Genomic DNA, 27,753 nt, shown 5'->3' with positions numbered 1-27,753 from the left:
TTAAGCCGCTTGTTTTGATATTAGCATAATTAGATGTGGCGGTATATGAAGCATATGTTGAATGAATCCAACAGAGTAAATGAATGCAGTGCTGTAGCAGCTGTCAGTCTGTCACTAATCAGCGCACCTCCTCAAATCAAAGGCATCGCACATTCCAAATTATTATGTTAAATTCAATCGATAACTGCCGTGTGGGACAGTCAAACAGAATGAACAAAACTGCTAGTTGCGAAAAGGTCGAATTATTCTTCATGAAAAAATAATTATTGAAGAAGAGAAAAAGGCTGCTGCTGCTGTTCATAAAAAAATATTTCTCAGGCAGGGCCCAGACAGACATACAGACACAAATGTAAAATAAGCCAATGCTCACCTGAGTACTGCTGGTCAGTGGAGCTAGTGACCTCGGCGCTGGTGGTTGCCACGGTATCAGCCAGGGCCACGAGGAACATCTGCTCCAGTCTGGTCAGCCCTGGAAGGCTAGAGTGCATCAGGTGACTGGACAACACCTGAACAGAGAAAATGTAATTAGGCGGTTTAGTCTGGATATAAGAGATGTGTGTGTGTGTGTGTGGGGGGGGGGGGGGGGGGGGTCATTTATAACCTTACAGGAAAATCAGTAAAAAAGGCATCGGAAGTGGTCTGGTTATGATGACTGTTCCTAGAAGAAATCCCAATTAAGCTACAATGACTATGAATATTTGTTTTGAAGTGAAAGGGTTACAGAAACCGCCAGCGGTTGGTGACCGAGCAGAAACTACCTGCATTGTGGGAGACTTGCATCCTGTCTATTTGATATACAGTAGATGTCTTGGACCAGCTTACCTGCTTACAAGTACATCCTGACTCCTACCCCTGAAGAAAACAAAAATTCTGCTATCTCTCATATGGTACAAATCTAACAGCTGTGTTCGAATGGTTATTGGACCATCATTTATGAAAGGAGTGTAAATTTGCCATCGCACCATTCCTTGCGCGAGCAACATTAAAAAGACAGCGCACATTTTGGACATTTCCAAAATCAAAGGATTACACAAAGCCGTTGCTTCAAAGCACAATCAAATGCAAACATGTCATGGTGTTCCCTAAGTACTGCAGTGATTCTTAAGAAATTGTATGCAAAAGCTTCTAATCAGCTTGTAGAGTACTATCATTCTGTACGCAAGTCTGCATACAGAAATGTCTGCCTGCCAGGGAGGAGATGAGACGTTTTAAGCAGATTATGTTCTTATTCAAATATAAGCTTGTGTTTGGACGTTATCATTAGATCAGTACCTGTGGGTGGGTATGGGAATTTTATTATCTTTCAATTCCTGCCATTAAGTACACTTTTAAGTGGAATTGCCACATTTCAATAGCCTACATGAAATGACATGGAAGGAATGCTGATCTTTTTTTTTCTCCTATGCGTATGGGGGGGCACCTGTGTGTGTATGAGAGATAGACACACACACGGAGAGAGAGAGAGAGACATGAGTTAGGAATACGTGATGGACAGACATGAACATTTAATGTCAGAAGAATGTCTGTCATCTGAAGGAAAAATGAAGTCAGCATGACCCACATCAGTCATAAGACGCCCACATGATTATGTAGCCTCATGTTCAGTCTGTTCTCTTAGCACCATGGTTTTCTTTTTCTAATAAATGTATGAATTATTCTTCGCACCTTTCCTTCATCTCATGACATATTCCACTGAGGTTAAGAAAGAATGTCTGGGAAAGGAGATAGGACACCCTTTGTGGGGACATTGGGATGCAGCCAGGGTGAAGCCCTTGGCTGAGCTGCGTCCGTACCTGTGCATGTTCTGGTCCAAAGTAAGTAGGGCCATACTGGGAGAGGTTGATGAACCGGGATTTCTTCTCTGGTTTCTCAGTAGCAAAGCTCACAAAATCATCTGTGGTCACTGCTTGCACCTATAACACAGGCATATTAAGATGTTTTGAGGATTTTATATTAAGCCGTAAAACATGTATGAGTCCATTTGAGTGAGTGCTGGGTGTGCACCTGTACAATATCTTGGAGGGGTGCACTGGTGAATGAATGTCAGTGACACATGTGAAAACATGAAGGTGTGTAGATTACTGTATTATCATGGATTCATTACGGTATTATCATAATGTCTACTGGCTTCTATTGTATTATGTGGAAGTTGTATTTTTTACTGTGCACTGTTCAACATAGTCAAATTCTAATCCACGTTATGCTCTAAATTCTCGGTTTCTATCTACCTGGAAGAGGTCATTGTATTGGTCCTCTGCGCTCTTCTGTGGCCCATCAACCTCAGCCCCCTTGGCAACTTCCTCCGGTCCCTTGTAGGACGTGTCCAGATCAGCGGACAGCAGGGCGTAGAGGGGCAGCGGAGGGATGGATTTGATCTCTGTGTAGTCCCTGCCACCGTCGCGGCCTGCCACAATGGTGTCTTTGGCCGTGCTGCCAGTCACACTGATGGTCCTGGACAAGTGTCTCCTGGCCCCGCCCTCGCCTGCCTCCATATCTCTCACCACAGCAACCTCCCCGGCAATGCACTTGACCAGGTGCGACAGGATAGCCTTGATAGATGGACGTAAGAAAAGAAAAATATGTATATAACTTGAAAGAGAGAGAAGCAAGCACTCATCAGACGAGTAGTTCAAAGTATGTGTGTATCAGGAGCACGGTTCAGGCAGAAATAGTTTCTTAAAAAGGAATACTAGCACTCACTTTAGTCCATTTAGGATCTTGTTAATTATAGTCACTAAAGTGAGTGCTGGTATTCCGTTCTGATTAACTAATAATAAACAATTAATTTGTGTTAGCTTTTTGGGAATGTTCAATTGAGATAAACAGAACTGAAGCACGCGTACCTTGGCGCGGCGAACCTTGCCCAGGTCCATGAGCTCCAGCAGCTGTGTGGGATGGTACTGGGGGAGAGTGGGTGACAGGGAGTGAGCCGCCTCAAAGAGCCCCCCATCCTGCAGTCCAGCTGGGGCACGAAGAGCCTCGTCCACCCCAGCGCTCCCTTCGAACACACTCTTCGACCGGGCTCTTCCTTCAAATGCAGAGGAGGTTCCGGTCTGGCTGACGATGTTGTCCGCAGAAGACAGACTGGCGTCATCTCCTTCGCCAGGCTTTCTGTCCTGGCGCCACTGGGCATACACATGCATCTCACAGTCCATGCCCACCACCAGGATGCCGTCCCGCACCCAGGACAGGGAGACGGGCAATGACGGCGTGCCGTCCACTGAGGACACCAGGTCCACGGACCTGAGTAGGATCCAGCGGGAGCGAATGCCTTGTTTGATGCTGCCCCCTAGAGGCAGGGTGATGACCGCCACTCCCTCCTTGCTGCTGGTCTGCTCGTTGACCATGCCAGAGATGCGGCCGTACATGAGGATGTTGGATCCGATGCCCACTGTCAGGATGTGAGATCCGTCTTCCTTGGACAGCCAGTCCAAGTGGACATAGTGCTTGATGTTGGGAGAACTATGGTCTCTGCTCATGTACAAGTCAGATCTGAGATGAAGACAGAGAGAGGGTTATTTAAAAAGATCATGACATCAACCCTTTGATATCCGTAACAAATAATGTTAGCGCTGTGTACTGACCTGCTGTAGACAAACAGGTTGGAGTCGACGCTGACTGTGGGATCCAGAGTGGAGGAGGGTCTGGTGAAGTCATCCAAGTGGAGGGTCTGCTCCAACACCCACTCAGAACCCCCGGTAGACTCACACTCATAGATGGACACATGCATGGAGAAGTCCCCTCGAGAAACCTGGGACAGGAGGAAGGAATGGAATGAATTAAAAACGTGTCATTAATATAAAGGAAACAAAGGAACATACCGGCTCACTTCAACCCATGTCCCGATAAAACATCTTGGAGTTACCATTCTTATTGGTAACTCCAATGAAATATCGAGGGAATAACAAAGAAATCGATCTCTACTATGGGAATGAATCCAGAAGCTATAGCTAACCTGTCCCTGCCATGGTTGCTTGAAGGCCACAGCCAGCCGGCCGGTGTAGGAGCAGGACACCGCTACGGGACGTCCCGACACACACACTGCACTGTTGTTGTCCTCCTCCTCGTTAAGCAGGGCCCAGGGCTCCCAGCGGTACGTCCGCCTGTCTTCTTCACCCTCCTCCACCTCATCACCGTCCACGGCACAGCGCCAGAAGCGCACACGGGAGTCCGAGCAGGTGGTGACAATCAGGTAAGGAGCCAGACACACCGGGTAGATGGAGGAGGAACTCAGGTGTCCTATAATAAAGGAGGGGGGGGGGGGGGAGATAGGATTAGCAAATGATTGGATGTGACTGAGTTTGCTTTTTGGGGAGGCTATTGTTTGAGCCCACATCACTTCATCATGGCCAAGTCTTTTATTTGGTCTACGTAAGCAGCACTTACCCTGTTGCTGCTGTTCATGTTCAATTTCATGGTACTTACTCTGACCTTTCAGTTTGTAAGGGTTTCTGGATAAGGTACAGAACATGCCTAAATTGTATGCAATCTTTGTTGGGGAAATACATTCTAGGCAAATCCTGGTGCCATCTGAAGGTAACAAATCATCAGTACTAGGCTTAAATTGGTACAATGAGATGTAAGTAAAGCAACACAGCTACAGCTAATAAAATGAATAATTATGGTAGATCTAGGTGTGCCAATGTGATCATGCCAAATGACAATAGTAATGTTAATGATTGCACATTGACAACCCAACATCTAGCACACCCACTACTCTGCCTGGCCTGGTGTGTAAGAGTGTTTGCCTATTCCTACCTGCAGAGGGAGTGGCCCGGGTGACCTCCACTCCGTGGGGCAGATCGAGCCTCTTGCTGTACACAAGCTTGGAGCTGAGGATCAGCTTGCTGGCTGACTGCAGGTTGGCTGTGGAAGCCGATCGGGGCAATGGGGTGATGGGGGAGGTATCTGGGGAGGAGTCAGCATTCAGTGCCTGATTGGGTACCATGAGCTGGCTCTGGGAGCTGTAGTCTGGACTCGGCTCATCTGAAAACAAGGGTACAGAGAAGGTTATACCCTTGAATTAACACATTGAGTGCCATAAACGGTCCGGACCGTTTTTGAGAAGCTATGCGTTATGTGCCATAAACGGTCCGGACCGTTTTTGGCCCATTTTTTAAAAATATATTTTTCCCACGTGGGGCGCTCTAACGAAACTTTGGGATCATCCAAGGAGTCTCTGAGAAGGAGAGGCCGGATGTCGATCCATGTCAAAAATGCTTCCGCTCGGCCGCTCCAATGTTAACTCCTTGACTAAAAGCTTAATATCTCCATTTCTTTTTAACGTGGTGGAAGTGAGCCGTTTTCGATCGGCGATCACTCTGCAATGGAGGATCGCGTTAGAAATATTATTGTTCCAGGCGTTAGTCGGGACCCTCCGCCGTCTCGCACGCACGCTTTGTTTACATGCACTTCCGCGTCGGGGCTTCTACAGCACGAAACATATCAACGTAAGTGGATGGAAGATATGCTGGCACACTGAACATACCCTATTTTAATAAACCTCTGGCACACAATGTGTTAAAAGGATAAACAGAATCAAAAATAAAAATAAAACATCAACCATTTGCATTAGTGCTCGCAATGATCTCCTAAGAACACGTGATTAAAAAAAAAAAAAAACGTTTTCTTTACAATGAATGTATAATCCATATATTCTCCACTCACCCATGCAGGCTTGGACAGACTTGAGGTGGAGGTGCCACATCTGCAGGACAGAGTTCTTGTTGAGATCCTTCTCTATCACAACCAGGAAGAACTTCTCAGAGAATGGGGGAGGGTTGTAGTCTGGAGGAGAGCAAAAACATTCATACTCACAATTTCTTGTACAATCCTGAAATAATCCACAAACAAGTGTTTCTGAATGATGTTTCTGAAAATGCAACAAACGCCTAATTTGTTAACCTTTTGTTTACCAGTCCATTATAGATAGCATGCAGATTAATAGGGAAAGGTTATAGATGGTTTCGTTCAAATGCTCTGATGTTGCTACTGTAGGATACAGGTCAAGAACCTTGGACACATCCGGCTGGCTATCTGTCAGTAATAATTAGCTAACCGCATTAGCTATCACCAAACAGTTTAGCGTAACATTGTTAGCCAAAGATGGACAGATCAGGGGGAAAGAATCCCTCAACACAATTAGCTATAGCTAGCTAGCTAACTTAACAGCTGACCAACAAGGCTTTTTTAATTGGTATCCAGGAAACAGAATGGACGTTCATATGTGTTGAATGTTCACTGTTGTTATTGTTGTCCGTTTGAAGCCATCTATAGAGAGCACAAAGTAAAATCCAGTACAGATGCAACCAAACTGGACCAGCAGGGGTCACGGAGGATTTTACTGTGTAATTGTTAATTAATAGTTAATTGTGTGCTACCCTCGGTGGAAGGGAAGGACGCCGTGTACAGCTCTGGTTCTTCCTGAGGCTTATAACCCAGGATGAAGTCCTCCTGGAACACATGCAGCAGCTGGGTGTTGGAGCCACACTGGAACCACAAAGCAAACAACCACAATTACAACAGGTTTAATTGTGAGAAGAGTAGACTTTCTTGAAGGGCTGAGTGATACGACTTCAAATCCATATCAAACTGATTTCAAACTTTTACCTTGATTACGATTAGTGAACGATTATTTAATAAAATAAATGGTGAATATAGTCAATCTACAAGCTCACGACGTGTTGTGCGCTTGTAGATCGTCTATTTTCGCCATTTTACAATGAAGTATAAAACAGAACTAAGAGGTTAATCAGATAAAAAAAATCTATTGCACGTTTTTAATGTTGATTTGTTGCCAATGTTGATATATGGGTTTCTATATTTTCGGTTAACTGCCCAGCCCTACCTGGTTGGTGATGGCGTCCAGCTCGATGATGCATCCTGGTCTGGCAGTGGACTGTTGACTCACAATGTTGAAGACCTCGCCCACCAGTTTCTGCACATACACACATCAATTAATGGCTTGTAGAGTAATATTGTAAGAAAAGTGTTTTTTCCACACTGCTTCAACATGAATGGCAGTGAATGAAGTTAAAAAATGTAGGCTTAGATCTACTAAAATATACACTAACTACTACACTTTTGTATACTGGTAGGGCCATCTCTACTAATGGCTATTATTTCAAATTAGATTGGTATGGTCCTTTATGTGTACTTTTAGTTTGTTTGTCATGTGTGTGCACTCACAGATGTCTCAGGATCTGACAGCTCATCAAGTAGTTTCCGGGCGTCAACCACAGCTTGATACAGACGCAGGTTTTTGCCATCTGATGCCACAAAGCAGGCACTGGCACTGTTACAGTAGGATCCTAAATGACACAAACAGGCTCCATAAGACAGACCTCCACTGCATGCAATCTGCTAATTGATTTTCATTACAATATCGTACCAAATAATATGCTTTTTGTTTTGTTTTTGGGGCATGTACCTTAGTAAATAATACATTGAAATAAAAGTAGATGCCCTAGAATGCTTAAAAGGGAGTGTATAATGCAACTTTTTTTATTCTAATACATTAAAAGATCATGTGCTTTTCCTGCACTTTTATATTCTGTCAATTTCGAAATACAGGAACTCATCAGTAAAAGAAAAATCACTGCAGTGTCCTGATGTTATAAAAGATGTTCTTGCAAAGATTAGGCAAGTAGACTTATATAACATTGCATGCCTCAGTATGACTCAGCATTCAATATATTGACAATAGTTAACTTTTTAACAAGAACATGTTTGCACAGCACCATAACTTAAACAGAAAGGGAGTTAAACATTACATTCATCAAATGTTTATGGTATGTAGGACTCACAGCACACATATTTGTGTGTGTGTACAGTAGGTGTACCGAGTACTGACCAAGCACGGAGCTGGGCACCAGTGTGGGCAGCCAGGCTACATTGCTGAAGGCAGAGGTGTGCAGGGAGTTGATGCGGGCCAGCTCAGAGACCCCTCCAGTGCAGGACAGGGGTCCGATGTGGTCAACCCTCCACAGGATCAGCTCACTGTAGATGGCGTTTGGGTCATGGAAGGTCCTTGTAGCTGCATTACGAAGCTGCTTCCTGGAAATATACGAGTACACAGAGCTCACATCCCCTCTACTGAGCAACATGGTCATCCACTCACTAATTATTGTAAAGAGTCTCTTTCACTTGATGTAAAGTACACAGTATAGCTTTGAAATGTGCAAAATGTGATATATAAATAATGTTTCGATTGAATCCCCCATCCTACAATACCTGGGCAGTCCTTTGAGCGGGGTCAGGGAAAGGGGGTGCTCCCCGTCCAAGCTGCTGGGAGCGGAGGGCGGGGTGAGCAGGGCGTTGTGGTGAGAGGAGGTGAGCAACAGCGGCAGAACCGTGTGGCACGCCTGGTCGTTTAAGTGGAACCGGTGGCCGCAGTACCGGAACTTGTGAGACACCGTAAGAACATTGGAGAAGGCCGAGCGCTCAGCGAAGGTCACTGCCCACTGTAGACAGACAGAGCGAAGAAAGATGACATTATAAATGTGTATACTGTACATGTACTGTGCGTGAACTTACAGTAATATTTAATTGATTATTAATTATATTTTTTATAATGAGACAACTAAATAGTTCTCACCTGGTTGAGTGATCCATCGACGTGTTTAGAGACCATCATGACGGCAGGGCCAATGCCAGGGCTGAGGGCGAGCGAGGGGCCCATGGAGGGCAAACCCAGGCCGGCTGAGGAGGCAGAGCGAATGACGCGGTTGGCGGCCCTCCTCCCCTGCTCCCCCACCACGGGACTTTCCCCTTCAGTGAAAGTACAGGCATACATCAGGATGTTTTTACTCAGTGAGTTGGCATCACCCGTAGGAAATGCCACCGGAATACGAGATGAGAATGACACCTGGGAAGAGAAAGAAGAGAGAGGATTAATTGTCATTAATCCACCAAAAAGGCGTCTTACATAAATCTAAAGCAATGCTGAATCGACTTCCATTTTACACCAGCTGCAACAGCCATCTGTACTACAGCATGAAGTGTGTGTATGTGTTCATAATTCCCAGCTTACGCATACCTGCACTTGTCTGAAGATGCCCTGGATGAACTCGTCCAGGTACTTGACATGCCAAACCAAGAAGGAGCCGTCGGAGGGGTGGATGGTGAACAGCATGTCAGGGCTCCGATTCCACTCCAGAGTCATTGTCTCCATCTTCCTGTCCAGCAGCATAGAGGGCAGGGGCATGCTGGAGCTGGAGCCAGGGGACGAGGCCTTGGTGCTCCCTTGCTCCCCCGGTTCCCCCTCCTCACCGTGCTCAGAGGACGCCTTGTCGGACATCTCATCCAGGTCTAGAAAATCAAGGACAAAGACGGCGTGATAATGTGTTATAATGATATATACATAGCAGCAAACATTATTATACGTGTCACTGTCGACATCACCATGTTTTCTTAGAATTTCCTTTTTAATAACTAATTCAACATTTAACTCTTACTTCAAACTCGGGGGGTGAAACTTACTGAAGTAAGCTGTGTGATATTGTACTTTCATGTCTGATGTAAAAAAAAAAAGACTTAACAAAAAATTATAATCTCTCTCTTTCACCAGTGCTTATATTGTAGGCTTCAATACAGCCTGGATAAGCATGCAGAATGTCATGTTTTTGGGGGGTTATTTTGTGAATGTGTACAGTATAGTAGAGGTCTTCACAGAAATGCATTGGTATTAAATCGATAGTTAGGCCTACATTATAGCTTGTTTGCTATAGCATTTTTTCCCGTGCATTCCGAATCCGTGCATTGCCCGTGGGTAATTTTTGGACCAGTCGTCAAGACCTCTAGTGTACAGTAAAAGCCTTGTTCTGGGTCATACCAAATTCAAACTTCATGGGGGAGCCGTCGGGATCCAAGGGGTCCTCAGTGGCTTGGTCCAGCTGCTGTTCGGAGTACTTGCGAAGCTGCAACATGAAGAGGTCCATGGAGGAGGTGAAGCTGAGGTCCTTGTTGTTCAGCCAGTGTACCACGAAGCCTCCGCCTCCAGAGCCATCCTCTGGGCTGAACATGGCAGAGTCAGCCAGCACCGATGGGATGTCTGTTGGAGGGAAGATGAGAAGAGGGCAGGATAGATCAATGAATGAAAGATAAAGGAGTAAAGGTCACTAAAATATCCAGCAGTCATCGAAATAACTCAATGAAGGATCCATGGAAGGCTTTGTTCAGACTGCAGACAAATCCAATTTGTTTATCAAATCTGATCTTTAGGACTTTAGGACTGTCCACACTGAATTCGCAAGTGATCAGATTGGTTTTGTTTATTCAGACATCAACCTATCTGCTTTGGTTACTGTGGTAGCGATGCAACAACATTAGGGCTGTCCCTGACTCAGGATTTATGTAGTGGAATCAGATTCAAGAATTTAATGCGACTCGTCGACGATTCGTATTTATATAGAAAATAGGTCTTTGTGACTTTATTGGAGGCTACAATTGCAATTGTTTCAGAAACTTTCAGTGCAGATTTAGAGCACATTACATGTGCAACAGAGCCATATGAATATTTTTTGAACATTTAAAAGCAATGAATCCGTTAACTGCATGACGGCAGACTGCTTATTTTAATTGACAACAATCCTGTGTAGGACTACATACAGTTCGGAGCACAACGCTACTGTATCAAAGAGCTATGTTGCAGATCCAGTAGTCGCTGGTGCAAGACAAAATAAATGACAGTAAAGAGAAAAGACCGAAATGTTGTAGTAAACTTTTTATCAGAGCTACAGCTGTGTGGACATCTCTCGCGCGACATTAGCCTAGCCTGGGACCAAACGAATCTGCGAGTGCAAAAATTATGCGCACTCTGCGATTTGGGTCTGGCATCGCTCCATAGAGAATCCATTTCCTGCTCCAGAAGACGTGGTATTCAAATATGGGAGACTGTAATTGGTAGTTGGTTGTAGGTCTAACCAATTGCGTCGAGGGCCATTGTTTTGATCCCGCCCCTTGGGAGAAAAAACTTCCTCATGGAAGCACCAGACTCATATCCACGCAGTGATATAGTCTGGCTACGCGAGGCTAACTTTAGCCAGCATGAGATAATTAACACCACTCCCCTAATTCTGCGGAGGTTCAAAGAGTTTAACACACTTCCAAATTGTGTACATTGTTTAAGTCTCAGGAGCATGGTTTTCATATCATAAATATGAACTTAAGCCAAAATCTTGCGTGTAATCCACGTGATTTCTTGTTTATGTATGAAAAGCGTCATAGTAGCTTAGCTGCAACAGAAGAAGTATTTCCTCTCAAAACGGCAGATTTCAAAATAAGAGCCTCCCCTCACATGATTAAGTCTAATTACAGGAAGTAGATGGACTAAATTAGAAGTACATGACACACCAGCTCTCCGCACTGTATAGCCTACACTAGTAACTGACGCTATAAAAAAAACAAAAAACACTGACGGCTCGAATCAAATCATTTCCGTCGACTGAGGGGTCTTCGATTGACTATTAGAATCGTCGACTTGCAGGGGACAGGTCTAAACGACAAAGGCAAGAGTAATGCTTGAATATACTGTCATATGATGGTGTTGCTTGCCGAAAACAGTAGATCTAAAAGCAGATAAAATGGATTGCATCGTGATGCACTGTAAGCTACACCATTGTACGTTGAAATATTAAATCAGCCTTCAATGTCCGAATGTCTAGTCTGAGACAGATGTTTACAAATATTTTACACGTGCTATAGATTACCCTGTAGATGCAACAATTAAAAGCATCCTACCTGTGTTGGGGTTGATACTGGCTGAGATGTGGAAGTGACACAGGGCATTGGCATGGTGTGTGATATGGCGGTGTGTGTGCATGTCCTGTGTGCCCATCTGGGAGGGCAGCATCTCAGTGTGTGCTACCAGAGCAGAGGACCTTCGCCTGCCCCGACGCAGATGCTTCAAGTGGTGGATCGACTAGCAGGGGGAAGGAAAGACATATGTTATATACCTGTTTGTGAGATCTATTCATCCCTATTCATGTATTGCTGTGATCGGTGCATACCTCCAGGGCATGCTGGATCTTGTCCTTGTTGCCCCCCATCCCGGGCAGGCTGGAGCTGAAAGAGTGTGTATTCTCAGCAATCTGTCCCCCAAGGATACTGTCCTCTGGCAGAACGGTCTCCGACCACAGCCGACACACACCATCCTCACAGGAGGTCAGCAACACGTTGCACACCGATCCCCTGGGATGGCACAGCAGAAGATGCGAATGTGTCAGAAACCAAACAGGCAGGTACAATAAGTTGGCCTTGCATGGACGGACCTTCACCATCACCGTTCCGTTTGTGTGTATGCATGTGTACCCTTACTTGGGCATGTACTTGCTCGTCTTCCTCCAGGACATGCCGGTGACAGTGCGAGGGTGAGCCAGGTAGACGAATGAGAAGTGAACAAGAGGGCCTTTCTTATCGGATGGGTCATGGACAACCACAGCAGAACGCCAGCCCGTAGTGGGATACCAAACTTTGAGTAGGCAGTCATCCTGCGGACACACACACACACACACACAAACACAGATTAGGCACCATATAAATAGTCTGTGCAGACAGGGATGTTTTTGTCTTGTAATGTGTTGCATTGTGTACCTTCCCAACGGTTGCAAAATACTCCCCATCAGGAGACCACTTGGCAATGTGAACAGATGCCGCGGTCCTGTGAGAAACCAAGAAACACTGAGATCAGTTGTATTCACTTCACACTTCTCCCAGGAACACTCTGCTCTGCTCTACGCACACACGCACACACACCTCAGCAGAACTTCATAATCACTTTATTGACACATCAAAAGTTTTAATCAGAGGATGAAATGCAAGTGTGACCGTGTGTGTTGCTCCATGCTTGTGGTTGGGTAATTTACACATTTGCACTTCCCTATTCCAGTGACTTCCCAATAGCTATGTTATGTGTCAGCAGATGACATTATTCTCACATTTGAGGTCTGTCTTTACATGGCAGCACATGTAAAGGACTGCCTCAAATGAACATAATAAAATATAATCAGAAGCCAGAAAGACAGCAAACAAGAGTATGTACATTTCGATTCAGCTGAATTTGCATTATCTCGTATTAACTATTAAAAAGGTTGTCAGTGTATTAAAATGAATTTCATTATCTCTATGTATAAATGCCTTAAATCTCTGTGCATCTGTGTGTCCCCTGCATATCTCAAGAACCGTCTGACTGACCGACTTCAAACTAGGCGTGTGTATCGCCGAGGACCCCAGGGAGAGCAGTGCGGAGTGGAAAGTAAGTCACTGGGATCAGCAGTTGTCCAGGAATTATTATCTCTAAATCTACAAATCTCTGTATTTGTCTGTCTGTCGGACTGTGTCCCTTTTATGCCCATATGGAGATCCCATAGGTCATCAATATGACATCATATTACTGACGGCCTCCAAGTACTATAACGGGTGTGCACTACTCTGACAACAGGGACCACGGGTATTGCATAACCAGAGAGGCGTGCGTTCCAAACAGGCATGTGTTCGTGCATGACATGTGTTCGTGCTCGTGTGTGAGAACGCTATCATGCATGTATGATGTCAGGAGATATGGGAGCATCATATAACACCAAGGTAGTCTGCAGGATTTATGAACAAAATAACAATGTAAAAGGAGTGAAACCAACACAGAAATAGCTGGCTGGGTCAGTGATCATTAAGTTCACATCATTAACACACTGCAATACACTGGACTTTGGTACAGGGCCACATACAGTAGGACAACAGCTCCAGTGGGGAACCAGAAGTGGTACTACTATTTGTATGAAAGTGTTTGTAAGTCAGTTATCATTATCAATATGAGCATTTTCAAAGGAATCTGTAACAGGAGGAGCCATTGTTTCCTAATGGAGAGAATGGTGACATCTGTTGTGGAAAAACCACTTAGGGTGGAGGTGGAGGCAAAAGACAAATGTATTTGATGAGGCTATTACATCACAGCAGAGCCCAACAGCCTCACGGCTTGGTAGGCCCAGGAGCTCCCTAAATGTGTCTCAAGAGAGCTTTTGTTAACCATTTCATACTGAGGGAGGGACAGTGATGGCATCAAGAGGTTCGATTGGTGTACACCCCTATCTGGTCACAAACCTCAGAGTGCTGTCACCAGATGACGGATCAGATACAGAACACAGTGGAGGGCCATTAGAGGCAGCCTCTCTCTGGCCATAAAGCCACAGCTGTTGACCAACATCTACAATTGCCTCCTCAATATAATCTACAACAGAGATGGAGCTTTAACCCAGGTCAACAGGTCACATCTAAATACAGAAGAATGGCTCCCCTCTCCCCCATCCCCTTTTCTTCACCCTCCCTCCTCCTCCTCCTTCTCCATCCCAACTCCACCCTCTTTCCTCCCCCTGTCGATCTCCACCCTCTCAATTTATGTGGGTTCATGTCCCATGATCTCCCATCAATGCATGACGTTTGGGTTCATTTCCCATCAATGCATGTCGTTAACATTGTATGCATTCATGTAACATTAAGGCATGTCCCTAACTCAACATTCGGGGGACCTCTTCCCCAGAGTTTCTGTGCCTCCCATTTCGCAGGCTTCCATGGACTGTGATCACAGACCCGCCAGCTGCAGATCGAGCGTGTGATTGTGGACCCCCGGCTACAGATCAAGGGTTTCCATAGAACACGACTGAGGACACGACATACTATATGACTCATCACTGCACCATGTACAAACATCTCAACTTGCCTTCTCCCACATTAAGAAGACAGCGGCACTGGTTGCAGTTCATTTTTAAATGCATTAATTTTAATTATCCACAGTATCTGAAACCGTTTGTGGTACCTTTCACTTCTAAACATCAACTGAGACATTGTGCACAGGTATTTTTTTTTTATGTTCTAAAAGTACCTAAATCAGTTGCCAGAAAACATATTTAGGATTAAAGCTTCCTCTGACTGGAACAATCTACCTGTTCATATTCGGTCAATAACATCTTTTCAATCGTTTAAAGCGGTGCTGTCCTCTCACCTTGAGATTACCTGTACATGTTTTGACTAAATCACCATTATAACAGATCTATGAAGCAATGATCCATTTATGTGTGTATTGCTGTTATTCTATTATTGTTATTTTGTGTAAATGTATGAATTCTGTATTTTGTAATTTGTGGGCTCCATTGAAAACGAGATGGTTCATCTCAAGTGGTTATTGCCAATAAAGAATTTCAGCCACTGGGGCTACTTTAAATAAAAAAAAGGTTGAGAATCACTGTTCTGATGTACAAAAATGTGCTAAATAAATATATGTAGTGAGGCTTACGATATACCAAGAGACTTAGGGTGACTTACTTGCATTGCCAGACACACTTCCAGTCATTGAGGACAGGGTGGGGCTTGTCATCATTAATCTGTCCATCCTCTTCCTCTATCAAAGTGTCTGCGGGCGGAGGAGCCCACAGTTGGAGGCGTTCAGTTGCTGCTAGGATACGGTTCCCTGCAGACAAGCGAGCATAGTGGTCCACACATGAAATCCCGCCATGTTCAGTATTAAAGTACACAGAGTTACATGCAGGTTTTGTGCAGCTCTCATATCGTCGCTGTCGGGGCCAAACCTTGTATGTCCATATTTCCTCTTTTTTTATGTAAATGAATGCCCTTCTTTGTCGTGAGAGTGTTGTGCAAAAGTAGCGAAAATAGCAAGCTCACAATGCCTCACAATGCGATTTTGCTTTTTTGGAAAGAATTTGAAAGGCTAAGTCTGTCTGTTGGTTTTAAAAGTATTTAACCAACGTAAAGTATTAAATAATAACCACATTTGGATCCATTGGAACACAGGTAATTTTTTCCCCCCATTTCCTGAAAATAATTTTTGTACATACAAGGTTTCTGCCCGGCAGCAATGATATGATGCACATACAATACAAGCACAGGCGTAAAAGCACACAGCTCCAAAGACACAGAGGAATGGTGAGAGTGGGCATGTGTAGAGTGGGATTCAGTTAGTCACTCGGAGAGAGACAGTGCGTGGGCCTACCTTGTGGGTCCCAGGCCAAGTTGTAGGTGATTGTATCAAGGAAGAACTGTCCTGTTTTTTGCCACTGGTAGTTAAGCTGCTGTTAGTGACAGGATATAAGAGCAGGTCAGCATGTACACACGGCCACACCATGCAAATAAGACATCCCCTTACAAAGTATCCCCCTCAAATGCACTACCCGGTTGTTCACGTGCAGCTGCAGATTCATCTAAGTCTTAATGACAGCAATCTTTCTGACACATCATATGTAGTGCACTGACATGCAGAGAGTTCAAGTCTCCAAACGTGCTAACGGTGCTGCTATTTGCAAGTTTCAGAAGTGCCAGGTATATGCACATACACAGCCACCATGTACACAATGCATATCTAGAAATCTATATTTTACTTCGCAAAGAATGTATATATTTTAATATAAATAACTACCAAAATATCACCTAAGCCACGGGCAAATTCATGTCTTTCATTCAGAATACTACATTGCATTAAACAACAGCCTCCATCAGTTATATTATTGTACAACATACCTAATAAACACCAATATGTTGGTGACAAGAAAAAAGCAAAAGATAAAGAGTAGCATACATTCATACACATGCGCACTGTCTGTGCTCACCTTGTGGCGTTTGTTTGGGTTTGTAGCGATCGGTTCAAAGATGCAGACCGTGTTCCCATAGGACGCGGCGATCTAAAAATAAAGAGCTGAGTTCACCATCACATTGCCATGAGTGGTACTGCACACACTGCACAGTCATCCCCATTGGAGGGGGGGGGGGGGTTCAGGAGAGCAAAGTGGCAAAGAGTAGAAAGCACTAGGCTTGAAATAATTACAGGAGCAAAGACACAGCTACATTTTTCAGAGTGTGTGTGTGTGTGTGCACAAGACATACCCTGCCAAGCTGGTGGGAGCACTCCACGCAGCCCACCTGTATGTTTCCATTCTGAGCTCCAGGAATAATCTGAACACACTCAAAGTCGCTGGCCAGGATCACGATATCACAGCCTGAGCCATAGGCCTGGAACAACAGAACAGAACACAAGAAAGACAAATGAGATCAAATTGAACCACAGAGAAAAATAAAGTATCTGCACTGAGAGGAGCATAATAATCACACAATCAGCATTGATAGCCCTGCCCTGTAAAACCATGTAATTATTATTAAGAGGCACAATGCATCGCAAACACTCTGACTGATGAATATCTAGGCTTTTAAAAGCAACTTTAAAACAGTTTCTGCCACCTTTTGAGCTGGAGAATCACAGCGAGTTGATTAACACACTCTTATTTGGAGCTGATTGGTTGGTCACCAATTTGATTACAATGATTTAATCACTGTAGCCAAACAACATTGACCCCAGAAAGATTGCGAGCGTGAATTACGATCAAAAGGCGTGCAATGCACTGAAACCAATGAAAGACAGCAAAACAAGCATAGCATTAGCATAGTAATAGTATGTTAGGCAAAAGGCAAGTACTGTACAATATTATAAGCAGCACAATTTGCATCACAATATCAAACTATAAGAAGGAAACAGTAAAATCTCAGGTGTTTATTTAACAATGAGTGTAAAACTTTACCAAAATGGCACTGTGTAACATTTCACAAATGTTACTGTGTAACATCATCTCAGGGTGACAGTGAAACTTACTAGCATAGCAGTATTGTACCTTGTAAGCGACCAACTTAATGACAATCATATATCCCATGATATATGGGACCGTCCCATCCCAAAACAAGCTTCATTAATACTGTGCAGAAATAACAAACCAAGCTCATGTCCCCATTGGATTTGGTTTATGGGCAACAAGATTACCAGTGAACCAATACAGTGCCATGTGGACAGTAGTGCCAGCAATATAGACGGGTTGCTGGCACTTTATGCCATCGTACAGTCAGGATGACAGCTCATGTCTTTCATTATTCAGGAGAATGGGAGGAGGCTGAAAAAACTAGAGAAAAACAACAACCACCACAATACAGTACATGTCACACAACAGGACAATAATACTATAGTCAGGGAAATAACAGACTGGGACAACCATGGCTAAGGGAATGACCAGGGTGTCTGTGAGCCTATGCATGCACGACATGCATCGTGTCCATGTAAGAAGGAAAAGATACAGACTATCTGTGTGTGTGTGTGTGTGTGTGTGTGTGTGTGTGTGTGTGTGTGTGTGTGTGTGTGTGTGTGTGTGTGTGTGTGTGTGTGTGTGTGTGTGTGTGTGTGTGTGTGTGCGTGTGCGCGCGCGCGAGCGTGTGTGAGATAAAGAGATGCAGTCCTTGCTTTACTATTACTGCGGCAGTTTCTCCCGCATATTACGGCTGGACTTAAAAGCGGTCACCGTCACGCACAGTCTAGGCGTGCTCTGTACACCTCCTCCCCCCGCCGCCACCATCACCACAGACATATACACCAAGTATCACATGCTATAGTTGCTATATGTGATTGAGTCTCTGCTATACTACCTCAGCGAGGCTGCGAGGTTAGGCTAATTAGTGGTGGTACCTTGAACGCAAGCTGGTGAGCGTGTGTGTGTGACCTGAAGAGGATAATCTAACAACATCACTTCGCTTGCTTGTTTTCTGCTTGTGTGGGGAGGCCAGGGTTTCTTTCAGTCAGCCTGTCATTTAGACCCTGCTAGCCACACCGGCTGGTTTCATCAAGTACACACACTCAGGTGACAAACAACCTGTAAAGGGATGATGACACACGCTGAGTGATTCATTCATTGTAATAAGGTACTGTACTATGGAACAGATGGCTATTGCGATCAAATGTCTTTCTTCCTGGTAAACATTGACACAGGCGAGGGTATATAGCCTAACTGATGCACACACTTGTGCATGACTGTAAGAATCAATTTACACGTGCGTTTGAGCAGGTTTACAACCACACAACACTGGAGCCTGCTTTACTACTATTGGCTAAGAAGCCATTAAAGGAGTAGTTCAACCAAAAAAAATCCTGACATGAAGACTTGAATTCATGGAGACTTTTTATTTTTTGTCGCATTCCTGAGCCAAATATTTGATGACCGGATCTTGAGTATCTGCTCCCAGTCCTATACAGTACACAATATATACAAGTATACTCATAATTGTGGCATCATACTATTTTTCTTCTTTAAAACATGCTCTGCAAACTTCCCGTCTGCTAATTTAAAGACGACAGCCTGCTCATCGAGAGAAGATTGTTGTATTATTGATAGGAACGAGTCGAGAGGATCTTAATAATGGAGAACATGCTGAGGACTAGATGTACTTACTAGACTGGACCTCATCCCAGCTCTAAAGCTGGACCATACAAAAATAAACTATTGTTTTCCCTTGCCATGTGCCATGGCAAGGGAAAATAACAGAGGAAGTGAGAGGGCGATCACTTCTGCTTTCACTCCCTCAAATGTCACCAATTCCCAGGCCTAATGTAATCACGTCAACATGTTGCATTGCCACAGCTGCTACAATGTTGTGGAATGCTTTCATTTTCACCCTGCCCCGACAGAGATGATGACTCAAATTGAAATTAAACAGGCTTCAATGGTGGAGATAAAGCTGCAAAGCAGTCTGTGCTCACAGCTTTTACAGTTTACCTATGTAGACTTAAGATATTTATCCCTTGTATAGTCAAAACATTTGTCCTTTGATCACAGTGCTTGTGTGCGTGCGTGCGTGCGTGCGTGCGTCGTACTGGAGACTTGATATGGCATTGGACATGACATGATGTCCTACCTCCGAGGCTTTAGCTTCATGGCTAACACTGTCTTATGTTATTGAGCAGACAAGACCCTTTGTTCATTTATTTGTTTTTGTTTTGTTTTTTTCAGGAAGGATGACTTCTCTCCTGAAAATGACAATGAAATCGTCTTCTCAGCAAAACAGCCCAGGTTTGGTAGCAATCAGTCAAGCTCACAGCATTGTGAAAGAATTGTGCTGTGCAGTAGTTATACCACAAAGCACAACATCATACTCTGTTCTGGATATATAATGATGACAGAATAGGCCCAAATTAAAGTCTACACAAAAGTCACAGACTGTCAAGGTTGCAATTTTAGGCATTTATCAACTATCAACTATGATTTTGTATTTTATAATAAACATGGCCCCATTCTATCCTCACAAATGTGATCTAGGCCTATGACCAAAGAATAACAGTGGTGCCAGTCTGTTTTTACTATCAATCATGGAAAGAGTCAATCTTTATCTTGATGTCAACCTGAGAAATGAGAGAGAGAGAGAGAGAGAGAGAGAGAGAGAGAGAGAGAGAGAGAGAGAGAGAGAGAGAGAGAGAGAGAGAGAGAGAGAGAGAGAGAATCATGCCAAATGTTAAGTAAGCTAAGACAAGAGAGTTAACTGATAACTTTCTTTATGGGCTTGAGACTATCAATCATGAAGTCATCAGCATTTTAATCTACCACTGCTTTACAAGTAGCAGGCACAAGGTTGAACCCTTTGGGATATTGAATAGTGGATTAAACTGTACCATTTGAAACAGCAGTGATCAGCAGTGGTATACTCTTAGTTGCTTGTTTTTTTTAGAAGAGAATGCACTTAAGACTTCTGGTGATTAGTAGTTTTCTTGCCTACCTATGTTGAATGCACTTATTGTAAGTCGCTTTGGATAAAAGTGTCTGCTAAATGACTGCACTGTAATGTAATGTGATGATCACTGTCCCAGAATCTACATGGGCTCTGAACTTCAGTGGTACAGAGAGCTCCTGTGCCACAGAAGGTGACGTGCCTTCCCTGATATTCTTCTTTGCCGTATTCACCACCCTAAATGTCCCACAACAATGTGTAATGCTAAATTCTTCCACGCATCTTGGGCTACCCAATATATGGGAAGAATTTAGCATTAAATGGAATATTAACTGGGATCTCTCTCTGTCCTGTCTCTGTCAAATACAGAAAACAATGAGCCACTACAAGACATAGCAATCACAAACACAGAATAAGATGAACTATTGCCCTTTACATAGCAAAAACTAAAGTTGATTGATTGACAAATTATTTCTAGACAAGGAAAACAATGTAGTGATTGGTGAATAATCAACTAATAATGTGGCCCCTACATTAATAAAACATGCATCAAGTCAGTATGTATGTAACATTTGTAAAACGGAAAATGACACCACATCATGTACACATTTTAGGTAAATAAATTATGTATTTTCACACACCAAGACACTGTCATCCAGCCAATGGAGCTCATGTATCCATGTATGGCTCTCTACGTCACAGCCTGCACAGCTGATGCTGTGCAGAGACAGGAGAGCTAATGATCCATGAAGCGGAATGACGCCAAATGTTTAGCTAGCTCCATTCTGTTATAAAACACAAAGCCCTTCGCCTGGAATTGAGCTGCGACGTTTCAGCCAATGCAGAGTTATTGGGGTTCACTGCAAAAAGAGATGTTGGCATGCGTTTCCCCCCCCTGATGATGATGTTATGTCTACGTCTACGCAGAGGGATTCCCCTCGCAGGAACGTTCTGGGATGCTGCTAAAGGTCATTGGAGTGGCTGACTGTGTTGGAGTAAAACAAACACGCATCCTGGCCAAAGGAATAACCTTGACAAATTGTTATTGTGTCCTAATTTAAACCTCGTCGTCGCGTGACAGTCGTGTGTCACTCGGCCAAAAAAAAAATACGTATTTTCAAATACGTCAAAGACGTACAAACTGGTGGTGTCCCACTCCAGTGTGGTATGAATGAATGAATGGGAGGTGTGCGTGACAATATTGAGCATCGTAGTGACTCACCATTTGTGAGTGAATCCCTCTCCCAACACGCGCAACACCCCCCCCCCCCCCCACACACACACACACACCCACACACGCGCGCGCGCACACACACACACACACACACACACACACACACACACACACACACACACACACACACACAGTTAATATTATCTCCGCCAGGCCGGGAACGGCCAGGCGGAGATTATGTTTTCGTCTCTGTCTCTCTCTCTCTCACACACACACACAAAAACCAACACCAATGCTAGCTTTAGCCAGTGTGTTAGCATAGCTAGCAAAGCTGTGGGCAGATCCAGCGACATAATACCGTAGCTACTGTAGCGTTCTGGCTAATCAGACCCAGGCTATAGCTAGTATCAGTGGGCTGCAGCTCTCCTCGGTGTCACCCTCACCGCGCCGTACTGTACTCACCGTGAACGGGGTGTCATTGACGCTGCCCACCGAGTAGCAGCAGTCCCCGGGGTTCACGGCTCCCGTCAGAACCTGGTGGAGATGCATCTTCTTTCTGTTATAGCAGCAGCAGATGGATGTTTAATTATTTACAACCACCAGTCCAACCCTCTCGGTTTCTCCATCTGACTGCTGGGAATCCCATCAGTGTAGCGTTGTCTTCTTCCTCGCCCCCCCGGCGGCGGCAGCGGGGTTGCGGATATTTTTCCCCCCCCGACCCGTTATTTTAGTACGATTTCGACCCGCCGTGCTTCCTTCCGTCATTCAGGTGCACCTTTAAAAACTAATGTCTCGTCCCTTCATCCCGATCTTCGTCAACAGCAGCGACGGGCGGCCATGCAGGATTATTGGCGATAGAGCCGAGAGTCAGCAGCGCAGCTCCGCAGCGGACCTGACATGCGCGCTCACGCTGATCTCAAGACAAGAGGCACGACTGGCACGACCATAGACGTCAGGGTTGCCAGGTTTTGCGAGACAAATAAGCAACCCTGGTCTATGAAAACAAGCCCAAAAGAAGCAACTATAGGCTATTTGAAATAAATAACCGATCTACAAGCTCACAACGCATCAAATAAAAATGAAGGATATAAACATTCTAACAACACAAATCTTGTATGGGCGTCCCTGGCACAGTGGCACTAATAAATATTAATTTGGGGGTCCTCCTTGACATGCAAATGTTTGAGAACCACTGGTTTAAACAGCATTAGGAAACAAGCCCAAATAAGCAACTACACTTTAGAAACAAGCCCAAATAACCGCAATCCGCAACTAAACCAATATTTAAGCAACTTTACAGATACAAAAGCCCAAAGCCGCTTATAATAAGCGGACATGGCAACACTGATAGACGTATTGCTTTCTAGGATGCCGAAATTCCATTTCTAAAGTTACCACGGTTTTGCAGCGAAGATATTTGCTCGGAGAAAGACGCATAGATACGACTGTTTAGCTGCGAAAGAAAGTGTCCCGTGCAAAAGTCGATTCTTTATACGAGGGAGATGACTGTACTGTACCCGACTGTACCTGGTCTAGGTTTCTAGATCTATGTTCGGGACGTTCCAGTTTGTAGAGCGCGCGCGTGACGACAGTTCGCGTTCATTGATCATGTTGGTCTGTCTGGGACACTTTGCTTATAGGCGGTGATTACGTTTTCGTCTCTGTCTGTCTATCTCATCTCATCTCTCTCAGTTTCTCTCTCTCTCTCTCTCTCTCTGTGTGTGTGTGTGTGTGTGTGTGTGTGTGTGTGTGTGTGTGTGTGTGTGTGTGTGTGTGTGTGTGTGTGACTGTGTGTGAGATTGTGAACAGCGAATCTCGGGCATCACTAGAGCTAGAAATTTCATTTAGAGGGAAATATAGTATTTCCATATTCTGTATTTAATATTTACTTTAATCATTTCCTAACTCTTGTCCCTCATTTAACTAAATATAATCTCCTCTATTGGGTGAGAAAACACAGCTGTTAGTGATTGATTGATTGATTGATCGATTGATTGATTGCTTGATTGATTGCTTGATTGATTGATTGATTGATTGATTGATTGATTGATTGAAGTACTTTCTTTAAAAATACATGGAAAAAGTATGTGATGGAAGTACAAATTACAATACACGGTCCTCTAAACTGGATCGCCCATAAAAGCACAATGGATGGCTTATTTCAAATGAGATCCCCACGCACTCAAATCATGATGACATTTAAGAAAACAGACAACTATACACTACAGAACATCATCATATGATCAGCTTTCAGGATCAAAGTTAGAATTGACATTCTAACTTTGCCGTTGGGAGGATTCCCCATATTTAACTACAACTTGTGGGTAATTCCCTTAGGCAAAGTCTACATCAATGCTGACTTACAGAAAGGGAGCATAAAGGGCTCTGCCAGAGCCCTCATTGACTTAATAATTTCACATGGGACAGCCACCCTCAAGCCCTCACAGACTTCACTTCTGTCAATGAGTCTGTAAGGGGGGACATTGGAACTGGGCGATATTATAAACACTGTCAGTGGCCTGATCTGCCCCAAATTCACACATTGAGGGGCCACTACACAAAGCAGAGCCAAAAGAGATTTCACTTACACCCATAGGGGGCGCCACACATGCTACAAATGTCACTTTGTTGCAGAGGCGTGATTTTTTCCACCAAGTTATAGGCACAAATGAAGTGAGTCATGTCACTTACAATGACAGTCAAACAGGGTTTTGATACTCCATACCTGTAATCGCCTCCACAGATTTGTTGAGGGCGGGGCACATTTCTTACAGGGGCGGCAGTGGCACAGGAGGTAGAGCAGCCGCTTTGGCACCGGAAGGTTCCCAGTTCGATCCCGGGCTCCCCCAGAGCTAGTGTATCTGCGTATATCACTACATCTCTTGGTGCTGTCATCCACTCCCATGGCTTTTCCTACCACTGCTATGCCGATGACACCCAGCTGATTCTCTCATTCCCCCCTCTGACACCCAAGTGGAGGCAGGCATTGCTGCTTGTCTGGCTGACATCTCGGAGTGGATGTCGACGCACCACCTGAAGCTCAACCTGGACAAGACCAAGCTGATGTTCCTCCCGGGGAAGGGCTGCCCGCACCGAGACATGGCCATCACCATTGATAATGCTGTGGTGACCTCAACTCGGACTGCGAAGAATCTGGGTGTGACCCTGGACGATCAACTGACGTTCTCGGCAAACATCGCATCAGTGACAAGGTCCTGCAGATTCCTCCTCTACAACATCAGGAGGATTCGCCCCTTCCTCACGGAGAAGGCTAGCCTGGTAAACCCTCCCTCCAGAAATCTCATTTCCATTTGATTTCTGGAGTGAGTCTGGCCTGATCGCCCATTCTGCAATATTGGCTGTGGGCTGGAGTTGGGCGGGAGTAATACCGTTGACTGACAACCCCTTCAGCCAATGATCGTTTTTCCCCTTCAGCCAATGATCGTTTTTCCCCTTCAGCCAATCAGCAGTTCATTTTTACCACCTCCAGACTATGTGACGCAACGGGACTTTTGAGACGGCCATGCCCAAAATAGGTTGCCTTATTCGGATCCATGCGTGTCACTCCCCGCCCCTGCCGGTTCTCTAAATTTATATTTTTAAATAGGCTCTGTCATGATTAATTGACCACATAATATGAAGTTAAACAACTAAATTCTATCCAAACGATATCTTAATAGTAAATTCCGTGCCTCAAAAAAGAAGTTTGAGACGGTTTTAAAAACGAAAGTAAGAAGTGAAGGCACTCGCACAACAACAATGGCTGCCGTTCGTCTTTTGTCGGCTGCACTCAGGCTGCACTCGGCTTCATTCGGGCTCACTCGAACTCGCCACCTGATTGGCCAACTGTCGCTGTCAATCACAGAACGATGAGCGACGACGCTGATAGGCTCGGTTATTTGGTAATGCACTAGAAACCCCCACAATGGGTGTTCAGGCCAGACTCACTCCAGAAATCAAATGGAAATGAGATTTCTGGAGGGAGGGTTTACCAGGCTAGGTTTCCTCCGCCATTGGTGTATGAATGTGTGTGTGAATGGGTGAATGTAATGTCACTGTAAAGCACCTTGGATAAAGGTGCTATATAAATGCACCATTTACAAAACATGATATATCATGCAGACATGCACACAACAACATACAATAATACCCAAATTGTAATCGCATATTGAGAGGCCTCGCATCTGCCGGAACCTATTTGACCAGAAGCACACGCAGGCACACACATAGATTTAAAACTACTTTAAATTCGCACATCAACAAAGTTTTCAAAGGCTCCCGACTCGGACTCACACCTAGCAAATTAACATAGGAATAAGCGTAGATGCATATCAATTGTCCATTGTGTGACTTGCAGTGTACGTGTTAAGCGACGTGCGCGTCACGTCATTGAAATAGAGTGCAAGAACATACCAAACTAGAAAAAGTGCTCCTCGGAGCACAGGTCTCCGCCAGGTCAGGTAGGTCATTGTGGGCCAGCAATGTTCGGAATTTGCCAATCAGGATGGAATATGAAAAATCTGACTGAACCATCTTAATCACTTGACTCCAGAGATAATGTGTACCGAGTAGCATGATGTTTGGACAACATTTGTAGGAGTAATATGAAAAAGAAAAGTATTGCAAAAATCGGCCTCCTGGTGGCGCTGTAATAATTGTAGTGGAGTAAAAGTACAATATTTTCCTTTGAGATGTAGTGGAGTAGAAGTAAAAGTATTGAACTGTGTAAATACTCCAGTAAAGTGAAAATACCTCCAAATTTTACTTAGGTACAGTACTTAGAGTAAATGTATTTAGTTACTTCACACCACTGGCCACGGGGGCACCAACTTTGAGAAACCCTGCCCTGGGAGGTAGTTAGTTATTGCTCCACACTCCCTAGGACAGTGGTTCTCAAACTTTTTCATGTCAAGGACCCCCAAATTGACACTTATTAGCCCGCGGACCCCTATTTCAAAAGATATGCCAGGGACCCCCATAAGAGAAGATTTTTTACGGCTCTAGCAGTGATTCTCAACCATTTTAATTTCAAGGACCCCCAGTTTGACATGCATTAGGGCTACAGACCCCCATTTAATGGCATTTCTATCACTTGGACCGCAATTTATATTGTAAAATCTATGTCAATTTAACTCTGAGAGTGTACAAATGGAACCAAATGGACCCTAACGGGTCCATTTGGTTCCATTTGTACACTCTCAGAGTTATAGACCCATAAGGGTCCATTTGGTGCCTAATCTATGATTTAGCTGGGGACCCCCTGGAACTCCCTCAAGGACCCCTGGGGGTCCCCAGACCCCACTTTGAGAACCAATGCCCTAGGAAGCAGGGAGGGAGGGAGGGGCGGGCTTTATAAGTCCTTCAATTGTCAGCCCCCCCCCCCCCCACACACACACACATATAGACAGACACACACGGTTTGTTACAAGCTCTGCAATGTTTCTAAGTAAAAGATCAAAATAAACAACTCATAATGCAACGTTACTCCACATGAACGTTGAGTAAAGTTGTCAGTGTTTACCAGAGTGGTGAAAGCTGCTAAAACACACTTGTGACAACAAGACATTGGAAACAGAAGTGCATTATCTCTATCTGACCAATCTGAGGTGAGTTTCTGCAGGTGACTTAGCTTAGCTTATGTTAGCATTAAAGGAATTGATGGAATTTGTGTGTTTAATTTCACTTTTATTTTACTTGGTAAAGCAACAACTAGTCAGGATGAAGCATTGTTGTGTTGTGTGATGTGATGTGAAGTGAATATGTTGTATTGTTGAGCTGTGTTTGATTGTGATGCTAAGACAGGCTATGCAGGCTTAGACAGTGGTGTAAAGTAACTAAGTAAATGTACTCAAGTACTGTACAATTTTGAGGAGCTTTTACTTTACTGGAGTATTTTAAATTTTCAATACTTCTACTCCTCTACATACCAGAGACAAATATTTTACTCCACTACAATAATTTAATAATTTTGGTTACTAGTTACTTTGTAGATTTGTATTATTATAAAACACAGTACCACTTAAGCCCTATAGCCTATAGTTAGTTAG

At 44.2% G+C, this 27,753-nt stretch overlaps 1 protein-coding gene across 6 annotated transcripts in view; it reads right to left on the bottom strand.

The window, feature by feature from the left end:
* dmxl2 (Dmx-like 2) overlaps window positions 1–22,584 on the bottom strand; it is a 43,456-nt gene extending 20,872 nt beyond the window's left edge. For all 6 annotated transcript variants that reach the window (XM_084051981.1, XM_084051982.1, XM_084051985.1 and 3 more), the window contains exons 1-25: window positions 22,169–22,584; window positions 16,885–17,010; window positions 16,611–16,682; window positions 15,998–16,076; window positions 15,313–15,457; window positions 12,592–12,658; window positions 12,316–12,488; window positions 12,009–12,189; window positions 11,740–11,920; window positions 9,833–10,051; window positions 9,038–9,309; window positions 8,597–8,866; window positions 8,233–8,462; window positions 7,853–8,055; window positions 7,189–7,310; window positions 6,848–6,937; window positions 6,381–6,489; window positions 5,668–5,787; window positions 4,759–4,986; window positions 3,956–4,239; window positions 3,585–3,751; window positions 2,844–3,492; window positions 2,229–2,549; window positions 1,794–1,913; window positions 371–506 (exon numbers count right to left, since the gene is read on the bottom strand). In XM_084051981.1, the coding sequence (XP_083908107.1) occupies window positions 371–506; window positions 1,794–1,913; window positions 2,229–2,549; window positions 2,844–3,492; window positions 3,585–3,751; window positions 3,956–4,239; window positions 4,759–4,986; window positions 5,668–5,787; window positions 6,381–6,489; window positions 6,848–6,937; window positions 7,189–7,310; window positions 7,853–8,055; window positions 8,233–8,462; window positions 8,597–8,866; window positions 9,038–9,309; window positions 9,833–10,051; window positions 11,740–11,920; window positions 12,009–12,189; window positions 12,316–12,488; window positions 12,592–12,658; window positions 15,313–15,457; window positions 15,998–16,076; window positions 16,611–16,682; window positions 16,885–17,010; window positions 22,169–22,255 (4,651 nt within the window). In that variant the 5' untranslated portion in view covers window positions 22,256–22,584. The remainder of the gene's footprint in view (window positions 1–370; window positions 507–1,793; window positions 1,914–2,228; window positions 2,550–2,843; window positions 3,493–3,584; window positions 3,752–3,955; window positions 4,240–4,758; window positions 4,987–5,667; window positions 5,788–6,380; window positions 6,490–6,847; window positions 6,938–7,188; window positions 7,311–7,852; window positions 8,056–8,232; window positions 8,463–8,596; window positions 8,867–9,037; window positions 9,310–9,832; window positions 10,052–11,739; window positions 11,921–12,008; window positions 12,190–12,315; window positions 12,489–12,591; window positions 12,659–15,312; window positions 15,458–15,997; window positions 16,077–16,610; window positions 16,683–16,884; window positions 17,011–22,168) is intronic.
* Between the last annotated feature and the right edge of the window lie 5,169 nt (window positions 22,585–27,753).

The sequence above is a fragment of the Gymnoscopelus microlampas genome (genome assembly GCF_963454915.1).
Source record: "Gymnoscopelus microlampas genome assembly, chromosome: 1".
In the NCBI taxonomy this organism is placed as follows: domain Eukaryota; kingdom Metazoa; phylum Chordata; class Actinopteri; order Myctophiformes; family Myctophidae; genus Gymnoscopelus; species Gymnoscopelus microlampas.
This window is presented reverse-complemented; position numbering and strand designations above follow the sequence as displayed.